We start from the raw sequence: 12,109 nt of genomic DNA on the forward strand, positions 1-12,109 counted from the left end.
TTCTTACACATACTTTATTATGGTAAATATTAAGCAAAAAGCAGTTGGATTCATCATCTGCAAAATATAGCTTTCTGTCACCTCAGCAAAGGTAGTGGGAGGCAAGGAAAGAGAAGTATCATCCTTGTGAAAATGAATAGCATGAGTCAGAAAATGAATGTTCTGTATTTCCTTTCCTTATGCACACATAAAATAGAAATAGGTTTGGACTGTGTATGTTAAATATGTTTAAACATCAAGACCAGGTTGGATGGGGCTTTGAGCAACCTGGTCTGGTGGGAGGTGTCCCTGCCCAGGGCAGGGGCACTCAATGATCTTCAAGGTCCTTCCAACCTAAACCATTCTATGATCCTATCTGTTCCCACCTTAAGTCTTGACTGTTGAAAAGATAATGAACTGATATATTTGTAACCATTGTACTTGGAACATCAATGAAGTTTTCATTATGACAAACCTATTGAATCTTATTTACTTTGTCAGGTACTTTTTTTATAAATGGAACTTCAGCCATATGACAAAAGGTGGTTTATTACATGATTTACAAAGGGTTGATAAAATCTCTCATTTAATACTGTGTATTTCAGCATTTTAAAATCATCGTCTATTTGCAGGTTAATGCTCTGATACAAGTCCCTCAGTAGAAATGACTGAAATAATTTGTTTTCTATTGGCTCGGGGTGAAGCGATGTGCTTAAAACTTGGAAGAGCTGGGACTTGATTAAGCTGTTTGACATACCGCTAATGTCTGACTTGTACAACTGGAGCCCAGACTTTTGCGGTGACACCAAATTCCAATAGCTGTTTATACAGGCTTTGAAAAGAATAGAAGTAACATGTTGGAGCTCATTGGTAGCGTTTGAAACCCATTATATCTGAACATTTTTTCTCTTTAGTATCATCTTGGGTCTGTGTAACAGAAAGTTTGCTTTAGGTTTCTAATCTCTAAACTGGACACATCTTAGAATGATGCTTCCTTCAATTCTGGCCTTTCTGAGCTGAGCGTGCCAAACTCATCTGCCACAAATACTGGATTGGTATGATCAAAACTACTGATGCGGTACAGGTGGTCTCCACTGATCCAGTGGGGAAAAAACTGGAGAGATTAAGAAAAAAATAGTTTTAAAAACTAGCAGTTTGCCAGGGATGGAATTGTTAAGAGTAGTGAAGTTACTTTAAACAAGTCTGGTTTTCTTTGAAGCCGAGTAAACATCTTGGTAATGCAGAGGAAGTTAATAATACTCACTTTGCTTTTTGGCCTTTGCAATGGGTTGAATTTGGAGTCGCTCACGCACCCAGTGCCTGAACATTGCGTGCTGCCTTTGTGTTTCCAGTCTGGCGAAAGCATGACTGAGCTTGGATGGGCTGACTGATACACATTCTTGGCAGAAAGTGAAAAGTTTTGTTTGGGTCAGTAGGGAATGTGTTTGCAAGTTCAGTGTCAGGGGCATTACTGGTTTCTGAAAGTAGCAAACTGGGTTGCATTCAATTGCTCCCTCTGTGGAGCTTCTATTTTTAGTTGTTTATTAAAGCCACATATCATGTTAGAAAAAGCAATCTGTTGTGGAGACAGTCTCTGAGAAGTGGATTAGAACTTGTTTCTGAAGTAAACTGCATCAGATTTAATCTCTTTGTTCAAGTACTCTTGTTTCAGAAGCTAATGACATTAACAGTTTTGCTGAACCGAACCTGAAAATGGGCAACCCTGTCTCTCTATTTATTCTTTCAAGCTACAGGAATAAATGGCTATTCAGAAAAGTAGATTTCAGTGTAACTAAAATATTTCCTTCAGTTAAAATAAACCTTAGTTAATTGGCATGCTGTGTTCTTCATTTTCATGATTATATTGGTGTTGTGAAAAGTCAGATCCAGAAAGGTACAGAATATCCAGAAGTTGTTTTTGACCCTTCTGAAGATTGTAGATACATAACCTACGCATAGAGCCTAGATTTTGCTGCTCAAGTGTCACTTCTGTCCTGCTGAAGCAATTGCTTTTATTAATAGGTAAATAATCCGTCACTGACCTCCACAATGACAAAACCCGTCATCTTTACATCATTGCTATGAGTTTCCTCTTGCTGTATAAGCAAAGCTTAATATAATATTTGAAAGATTTAAATACTGGGCTTCGTAAAGCTGTTACTGTCTGTCTTGATTTCATCAACCAAAAATCTTTCCATCCCATTCTTGACGCCATCATTCTTCCCTCAGTTCTCTTTTGAAATTAATTATAAGGGCCTGGACATGCAAGAGGGTTATTTAAAATGTGGCTGTAGAAGCAGACTAGATTTGTCTGTGAATTTATATAAAATTCACAGGGATATCGCCTGAACTGTGCAGTGGTGTGAATATTTGTAATACTGCAGTGCACCTAAAGAGAATTTTGTTTTAGATCCACTGAGGTGGTTATACATCTGTATGCTGACACTTGCTAATAAATTATTAATTATCACCAAGTATGTAATGGTGAGATGTTGACTTGAATATCTTCAATTTAGAAGGAGTAGCTATCCCAGGAGAATTTAGATGGGGACACTATCAAAACCCTGAGTCTTGTAAAAAGGAAATAGAAATTCTTTAAGTTGAGAAACTTTAAGAAGGGACTTACCCCAAGAGGTGTTGGAGTTACTGACGGCCCTCTGAAAAAGGGAGAATGGCACCTGGAAGAAAATAGGTGTGAACTTGAGTAGAGGGTTCAGATAGTGGAGAGACGCTGCGTTCACTTCCTCTTACTGTTGTTTTTAATTTATTTTTGTTTCCTGCAGCTTTAATAAAGGTGTTAGGATGGTAAACAAATCCAGTAGGGCTGAACTAACGTCAGCTGTGGGATCTTTGGCTAAGCTTAGGTATTTTGTTCTCATACTGCATATCACATTGTCTTAATTTTAAGGAAAACTTCTCCATGGCAGAAAGTGAAGACATTCCTATTTTTATTTGTATGAAATCTTCAATCCCTGTCAAACAGTGGAGCTGGCTAAAGAGGAAAAATCTTGCCTCACCCTTGAGGAGAGTTTTATTTAAATTATAGTGGCACCCCATACCTGCCAAAAATGCTCAGGCAGAAACAGCTGGGATGAGGTGCAGGGGAGAAAGTCCAGAAGATCAAATCTACTAAAAAGATCAGTATAGGCCCTTTGTGACAAAAATAAGTCAGTTCTTCTGTGTTTGAGTGGTGAGGGAACAGAAAGCTGGGAGATGTGTAAGGGTGTGGGCTCCAGCTGTGATGGTTGTCATTGGGAAGTAAAGGGTGAGGAAGAAATTTGATGTGCAGAATCCTAGAAATGCCAGGGTTGCCAGAACATTCAAGGGGTGCCTCTGCAGTGGAGGGAGAGCTCCGGGGGGGCGGGTGTGAAATGGAAGTCACGGGGAGCACTTTTACAGCTGTCGAGTGTTTTGTGGTTTGTAATGTGTTGAATTTTTGTGGACAGGAGTGTTACTGAACTCACCTTGATCTGTGCTGCTTCTGAAAAAGTTTATATGCCTCTGTTTTCTTCTTCTAATTAGTACCTGTTTGTCAAATAGAGTCCTGCTGCTTCTGTATATATTTTCTTGTGTGTGCAGTGTCTTGATTTTTGAGGAACTAATACAGATAAATCTCTGCAATGTGCTCTGATCTCAACCACTACTTAAATAAGGTTTTGTTGATAAGAAATCTGTTGTTCATCTCTGTAAATGTAAGTTAATCTGCTCAAGCCAACTTGAACAAGTTTTTCCCATTCCTGTCTCATACCGCTTTACATCTCTGACTGAAAGTTCTTGAGAAGTTGTCAGGGTGGTGTGAATGTATTTGTGTCTCAACACATTTCAGTTTGGTGTGAAGGTGACTTCGGCTGATCGTGCCATGGCACAGCTTCCAGTTCTGTCAGTATTCAAAAATTTTTATTTATTTAAAAGTTTTTCTTCCTCTGTGGATCCCACTATGGAAACACTACATTGCTGGCTGAAACTGTTCTCCAAAGAGATGCTGGTATCCACTTGTTCACGTTTGAAGTGCATTATTTGGTGGAAAAGGAAATAACCATTAAAAAAATTTGAGCTCAGCTGAATTTCATGGGTGGGAGTCAGGCTAGCTTTCTAGTTAAGAGACTGGTTACTGGTGATACAGAGTCAGATCCAGATAAGGACATTGCAAAGAATTGCACCTAATTCTGGAGGAAAAATATGGTGAATTCTAGTACAAACCACTGCCACCCCTTTCTATCCAGAGGAGGCTCATACCCTCATAAGATGTAGCCTTTTTAAGATGAGCTCAGCTACGGTAAGTTCACAGCGCAGTGTCTGTGTTAAGGAAGGCTGCTTCCCGATGGTAGTGAGCTGTAGCCTCTGGAAACTTCTGCTAACATGAGTGCTTCCACCTTATCAAACTGCCAATCCACCCGACGTTGGTTCTCTGATGGATCTCTAGAGAGGTTCTTTGGGAAGTGAATGGACGCGAAGGGCACAGGGAAGGTGAAGCTGGCACGTCGTGTCTTGGGCTGTTTCAAAGAGCACCCATCTCTTTTCGAAAAGAAAGGGGTGGCTGGCTCAGAGGCTGTTTGCTTTTTTTCCTGTGGCTGTTCCAGCACATATTTCTCCTCACCCCCAATGTGTTTTAAAAGTTTACTCCCTTCATCCGCTCCCCTTTCTTCTTCCTGTGCGGGGGTCTTCTCTGTTTCTGCATTGATGTATAGAAGACGGCTTGTATTTGTGCTAATGTATCAATGGAGGACTTTAATCTGTCCACCTGGAGCAGGTCGCCAGCAATAAACTTCCTTTTGAAAAAGTGGGCAAGGGTGAAGCATCCTTTTAATGCAAATTTAGAACTAAGACTTTGGAAGCAGTGCTGAGAAGGAGTCTGACCTGTACTGGGCACACGAAGCTAAAGACTAGTGCTGACTAACACAAGCCTTAATTGCCTGAGTGGATGGACTTTCAAAAAATGGATTTTGCTCAATTGGGTCTTTAAGAAGATGGTTTGAATACACAAAAGCCCAGTACATATTGAAAACAGGTGTCTGTTTGGGGATTTTGCTGGCTCAAGCTTTCTCTTTATGCTGTTTGGTCACTTATGTTGTACCACTTTTATTTCCCACAACTGTTTCTCTGTTTGCTTGCTTTCTATCTGTGAACACTTTGGGGGAACATAAACATGCTGCTTTTGTGAATATCATTATTGACAATTTTGCTGAGCTGTATTTTGCCTACTGACATTACACATCCTATGTGAAAAGTCATTGTTAATGTTTGTGTGCTGCACTAGACCACTAGACCTAATTCTTCCCTACTTCTTTTTTCTTCTTTTTTTTTTTTTTTTTCCTTTCCAGGGGATCTACAAGTACCTTGAGAGGTCATTTTCAGACTTTAAGCAAAGAGGCTTTGTTGTTGGATATGACACACGAGGTCAGGTCACCAGCAACTGCAGCAGTAAGAAGTATGAGTATTGCTTACATTTGTGAGACTAGAAATTAAATTGTGGCTTTAAATGTGTTCTGTTCTATCAGAATATTTTTGTCATGAACTGCACACACCTTTTCCCCTCCCTTAGTCCATTTTAAATAGTAATGAAGAGCAGTGTAGACTAAAGCCTTTATAATATCAGTTGTCCGTAAATATGAAATGTAAGGCTAGTCCCTTCACCAAAGAATTTAGTCTAAATTCACAAGACCATTAGGCAGACATTAAGAAGTTGATATGCCTGGAGAGAAATTTGAATGTGAAGGTAAATTGAGAATACTGACATCTAGCTTGAAGTCATTACATGTTAATGCACTATTGTTAACACTCCTTTTGTATTATGCATCTGATTTAACCTTGCTTGGAGGAAAAGAATTCTACCTGCAACCTTACTGTAACCGAGTATTATGGTACCCTTATGCTAGTCTGCAATCCCAGTGTATTTCCACATTGGGAATATTTTACCTGGAATGCTTAAAATGTAAATTTCCAGTGATGCCAAACTCTGCTGGGAGAGGGAATCTCTAAAAGAACGGCTTTCTGAATTTCCTAAGGAATCCTAATTCCTTATCATTCAGGGAGCAAAACACATGTTGTAATGACATGCTTTACAAAAAAGCCAGCCCCGTAGCTAATTATTATTTAGTTAATTAGTAGCTAATTATTTTAGTTATTGTAGTTAATTGTTCTAACTAATGTAGGCTTTTTAAAATTTATTTTTGTCAATATTTAAAATTCTAGGGATGTGAAAGTTCTTTGTATAATAGAGCACAGAATCTAGTGACTGTCTTCTAAGAGTTTCTGTGTTCCCCTGAAGTCTGCCTCTCCACGTGGTCCGGTCTGCTCTTTACATGTGTGTGGCACGGTATCCACCAGGCTTTGGCATAAGGGTTTTAAACTTGGCTGTTACACTGTTTGCAAGGCTCTTACCCAAATTCTCTGGGTTATGCACAGCTTAAAAACGTGGAAGTGTAAGAAAAACATTCCTTTTCAGCCACACAAAGCTTGTAATTCAGACTTGATGGCAGCACAGTCATCGTGTTTCACATGTCGAAGGAGCAAATCAGTTTTCAACTCTGTTTCTGTTGTCCCCTTGGGATGACATACAGTTACAGTAGTCCTAAAATCAAATTGAGCCTGTCCAAAAGAGCGTTTTCAGTTGGATCAGCATGCTTATACAGCACTGTGTGGGCAGGGGCACCTTTTCCTTTGCATCAGTTCCAGTGCTGAGGGAGATGGTAGACCGTCCAGCTGTATCCCGTAATTAAGTTGATGTAAACCATTGTGATACATAAGCAAAATTTCAGTAGCTTCACCTACAAGCTGAGCTCTCAAACTCTTCTAAGTGGTTTTAGGTTACGTTTGATAGGTGCTATAGTGAAATTCTGAGTAACTGAAACTCGGACTACAGCACGCTCATCATAGGAGATAAGGAAGCAAGTATTAATGCTTGTTGGTAAAAATGACTGAGCAAAGCAAACTTACACTGTTTAATCTCTCATCTGTTTTGGCTCTGAGACTTCCCATTAACCGCTGAGCTGCGTGTACCTGACTTGAAAGGAAGTTTCTTATCAAACAGTTACCTGAAAGAAAATGAGTTTCCCTACTGCTTGAAAGGAGAAGTTTATAATCAAGGCAAGGTTTAAAAAATCAGCTGCTGTTACTGTTTCTAAACTTTTTGGAATAAGAGTGTTCTGGTCTGCAGAAGTATATTTCAGGAATAGATCTGCTCCCTGATATTGTCTGAAGTTGCTGAACAAGGCTGGTAAACAAGCTTTGTTGTGTGGGATACTGAAACCTTTTCCAAACCTGCAGTTGCAGACATCTGGCACTTTAAACTGTCTGGGAGATTGGTTCTGTCCTTGAATGAAGGACAAGTGTCACACCAGTAGGTTCTGTATCTTTTGGTTTTGATATCAGTGGTTTATTTATGTGGCTGACTGAAGTGCCTTGTGCTTTTCAAGTCACAAATAAAAGCACTGTCTTGGATTCTGTAACCTGGAAGCTGTATGACATTGACTGTGTAAACTGTAAAATACTACTTTTAGTGTAAGAAAAAAAAATGGATTTAAGGAACAAGTGAAATGAAGGTTACAGTAATGCCATATGGTTGTTGGGTTGTCATGGGGAGTTGAATTGACTGAATATTTTCTTTTTCATGTTGGTAGACTTGCAAAGCTCACTGCGGCAGTCCTACTGGCTAAAGACGTACCTGTATACTTCTTTTCCACATATGTCCCTACACCGTTTGTGGTGAGTCGTCATCTTCTTTATATTGTTGAACCATGCAGGTAATGGAGTATTTGGAAGTTTACCAGAAATGTGAACTGGCAATTTTCTTCTCCAATTCTGTTATTTAAACAGAAATATAAGGGCTGTTCGGTACATCTGGCTCTTCAAGGAGGCTGTAAGAAGAACGTCGCTGAATTTTTCTGTATGCAGATAGTCGATAAATCCCATTTCACCCTGGGATGCTGTGCGAGGGCAATAGCTATTACAGTCCTGGCTTTGCTCTGTTAATTACTGGTGAAGCATTCTGCTATTCTCTTATTCTGGGCTGGAACGTCTGGGTGTCCTGAGGGTCAAAAATGGTATTTATATATAGGGACTGTATCGTTTTGGACATAAGACTTCTACTGCTCAGAGTGGAAGAAATGAAGCATTGCCTCTAATTTTAATATCTCAAAAAAATAGAGCTTTCTGTTCTAGTCACAGAAGCTTTTTCTTGCAGGGCTTTAAATCCTTGTTTTCTATTCTGCAAGCTTTTCTAGGGTGCTGTGTAATGCCGCGGATCTTGTTTCGAGGGGAGGACTGAAGGGACTGGTTGCTCTTTGGCTGGAAATACCTGTAACTTGTTTTTCAACAAGCCTTTTGGTGAATTCCTTCATTCTGTTTCAACCTGTTTTCTCTTTCTCAAATACTACTGTAATCTGAGTGTAGAGGTTCTTTAGTTGGCCAGTTAACGATTGTGTTTGTGTAATTGGTAAATAGAATGTAATTGGTAAACAGAATGATGTTCCTATGCAACAGAATATAACAAGTTTTCTCTCCATTACAGGAACCAGAATGATGAGCATTTAATATATAGTTTTCTAATAAACTGGTGAAACATCGAGCCACTTCTCCTGCAGCATCCTATTGCATAACTGTCCTAATAATATAATGTTATTTGTGGCGGCATGCGGAACTCTTGGGTAAACTGACATTTCTGGGTTTCCTTTGTAGCCCTACGCTGTTCAGCAGCTCAGAGCTGTGGCTGGTGTGATGATCACAGCATCCCACAACCGGAAGGAGGACAACGGATACAAGGTAAGGCTTGAACTTGAAGTTCGTAGCCTGTCACAGCCAGCTGCTTTCCAGTATTACCTACGTGCCTTTAGTGTTTGGCTTCTTCTGGAGCACATGTGCCTGTACATTAGAAGGAGAAATGAGTTCAAGTAATTCATTGTTCTGTAACCTGCGTTACACACACCTTCCTCTGCAATTAGAACACGCTCCTGGTGTATCTTGAGCACAAGTCTGTTGTGCCATTCCATAGAGTCTAATCAGCAACTGAAGAAACACTTAAGCAATTTATGTGTTTGCTTCTTAAACTTAAAAATTAGTTTAAAACAAAGCCAGAACATAGGTGAGTTAATCCATACAGTAGGTGACTGTGCTGAAGATGGTGACGGTTTAAGAGTTGGTTAATAAAACTATGTAGTAGCGTGTTGCTCCTTGCAAGGTTGTTTTTCTGGGCGTTGAAAGAGAGGTGTGTGGCTTAATTTTGAAAGGTTGGAAGGGTATAGCCATCCATAATAGCAAATACTGCTTATGCAGTACTATAACACAGGATTTCCTTTCTAAACTTTATAAGAATCTGAACTAAAAGTTGAGCATTCTAGAAGCTTAGTAACAGGTCAGTGAGAATGGCAATGATAGGAAAACCAGTCTTAACTTACACGGAGAGGACTCTTGGAGGTGATTGTACTGCACTTGTGCTTTGTGGAACAAGTTGTAAAGTACTTCACCAGCCTTTACTTTTGCTTAGCTGTAGCAATGAATAAGAAAATAAGCCACATCAGTTTTTCCAGGTGCTGCATTTATCAAGAAGCTATTATTTTTGTGTCTTCTCACACAAAGCACTTTTTTTCCCCAGGATATTCTTTTATTTTTCACAACTTCCCCAGTGAATTCAGCAGCTTCTAAAGGTTTTGGACAATTTTAACCAAACTTGACAAACCCATAATTTTGAAGATACTGAGTATCTCTGGGTTTCATGAAAGCCAGAGGACAAGAGACAGATTGGTCCGAGTAGAAAGGCTGCACTGTGAGCTCAATCATGCTATTGGAAGCAAACTGTGGGAAAACTGGCATCTAAATAATTCTTTAACAAAGACTTTTTATGGTTCAGAGTTTGATAGTGTTTCCAGCTGAAAGATTACGATTGTTCAGTTATGGAAAAACACGTACCTTGGCACACTGCTTATCTGTTTTACTTTGATTTCAAAAACAAGTTGTGCTTCTTTTTCAAAAGGAATGCCAAACTATGTAGAAGGTAATGTTTTTCTTCTGTTACAGTTTGCACAACACTCTCAAAGTGCCCAGTTTCTGTTTCTCACGTCCTGATGATTTCAGTCATAATAGCTAAATACCAGATTTTTTTTGAGACTCATAGAATAGTTTAGGTTGGAAGGGACCTTTAAAAGCCATCTAGTCCAAACCTCCCACCAGCCCAGGTTGCTCAGAGCCCCGTCCAACCTGGCCTTGAACACCTCCAGGGATGGGGCAGCCACAGTTTCTCTGGGCAACCCGGGCTAGTGCCTCACCACCCTCAGAGTGAAAATTTTCTTCCTAATATCTAATCTAATTCTCCCTTCTTCCAGTTTGAAGCCATTCCCCCTGGTCCTATCACTACATGCCCCCCAAAAAAGTCCCTCCCCACCTCCCCTGTAGTCCCTTTAGGGACTGGAAGGCTGCAATGAGGTCTCCCCGGAGCCTTCTCTTCTCCAGGCTGAACTCCCCCACCTCTCCCAGCCTGTCCTCCCAGCAGAGGGGCTCCAGTCCTCCCAGCAGCTCCGGGGCCTCCTCTGGCCCCGTTCCACCAGCTCCTGTGCTGAGGCTCCCAAGCTGGAGGCAGCACTGCAGGGGGGGTCTCCCCAGAGCAGAGCGCAGCAGAGGGGCAGAATCCCTTCCCTTGACCTGCTGGCCACGCTGCTGGGGATGCAGCCCAGGGTGCCGGGGGCTTGCTGGGCTGCCAGCACACATTGCCCGCTTATGGCCAGCTTTTCAGCCCCGGTACCTCCAAGTCCTCCTCAGCAGGGCTGCTCTCCATCCCTTCATCCCCAGCCTGTATGGATATCGGGGGTTGCCTGCACCCATGTACAGGACCCTGCCCTTGGCCTTGTTGGACCTCTTAAGGTTCACACAGGTCCACCTCTCCAGCCTGTCCAGGTCTCTCTGGATGCCATCCCATCAGTGGTGCGTGTCAACCGCACCACTCAGCTTGGTGTCATTGGCAAACTTGCTGAGGCTGCTCTCGATCCCACTGTCTGTGTCACTGATGAAGATGTTGAACAGTGCTGGTCCCAATATGGACCCCTGAGGGACACCACTGGTCATCGGTCTCCATCTGGACATTGAGCTGTTGTTGACCACTACTCTCTGGATGTGACCATCTAACCAATTCTTCACCCACTGAACAGTCCACCCATCAAATCCATATCTGTCCAATTTAGAGAGAAGGATGTTGTGGGGGACCATGCAAAGGCCTTACAGAAGTCCAGATGGGCAACATCCGTAGCTCTTCCCTTGTCCACTGATATAATCACTCCATCATAGAAGGCCACTAGCTTGGTCAGGCAGGACTTGCCCTTGGTGAAGCCATGCTGGCTGTCTCAAATCACTTCCCTGTCCTCCATGTGTCTTGGCATAGCTTCCAGGAGGATCTATTCTACGATCATCCCAGGCACAGAGGTGAGGCTGACAGGTCAGTAGTTCCCAGTGTTCCTCCTTTCTACCCTTTTTAAAAATGGGTGCAATGTTTCCCTTTTTCCATAGGGACAACCAATAAGTCATGTTGCTGAGTAGCTATCATTATATAACTAAAATGGTAACATATATGGTTCCAAATGGCTTTCGAGAATCAAGCTACTCTGATGATAGCCTTTTCTGTGTAACTCCAAGAAGCGGGAAGTATGTGGAATCCGATGTCTGAAAGAATTTATCAAGTTAATAATCTTTGTAAATAACCTGTGTCTTGTTTTCTTTAAACTTATACCAGGTTTATTGGGAAAATGGAGCACAGATCACCTCTCCTCACGATAAGGAAATTATAAAATGTATAGAAGAATGTGTCGAACCATGGAATGGCTCGTGGAATGAGAATTTGGTAGACACCAGTCCCCTTAGACAGGATCCTCTGAAGAAAATTTGTGACTGTTACATGGAGGATCTGAAAAAGATCTGTTATCATAGGTATTGTATAAAAAAAAAAAATTATGTTTTTAAGTAAGCTCTGGGTTACATGGGAAAAACTGACTGCTGATGGATAGACTTCAATAATAAAGCATGGGATGCAGCCATACATAAACACTTTGGATTTGGGTATAGGGCATGGGCTGCCTTCCAAAATTTTAATAGTTTTGGACATGCCTGTAGTGATTTTTATCGTCACAAATCAGTGACTTGATTTCTGTCT

General features: G+C 41.1%; 1 protein-coding gene across 1 annotated transcript in view; it reads left to right on the forward strand.

Annotated features, from left to right (window-relative positions):
* The window catches only part of PGM2L1 (phosphoglucomutase 2 like 1), a 43,160-nt gene that overhangs the window by 18,393 nt on the left and 12,658 nt on the right, over window positions 1-12,109 (forward strand). Inside the window, exons 3-6 of the mRNA XM_082498707.1 lie at window positions 5,301-5,407; window positions 7,599-7,683; window positions 8,656-8,739; window positions 11,693-11,886. Of these exons, the coding sequence (XP_082354833.1) occupies window positions 5,301-5,407; window positions 7,599-7,683; window positions 8,656-8,739; window positions 11,693-11,886 (470 nt within the window). The remainder of the gene's footprint in view (window positions 1-5,300; window positions 5,408-7,598; window positions 7,684-8,655; window positions 8,740-11,692; window positions 11,887-12,109) is intronic.

The sequence above is a fragment of the Vanellus vanellus genome, assembly GCF_965231255.1.
Source record: "Vanellus vanellus genome assembly, chromosome: 1".
In the NCBI taxonomy this organism is placed as follows: domain Eukaryota; kingdom Metazoa; phylum Chordata; class Aves; order Charadriiformes; family Charadriidae; genus Vanellus; species Vanellus vanellus.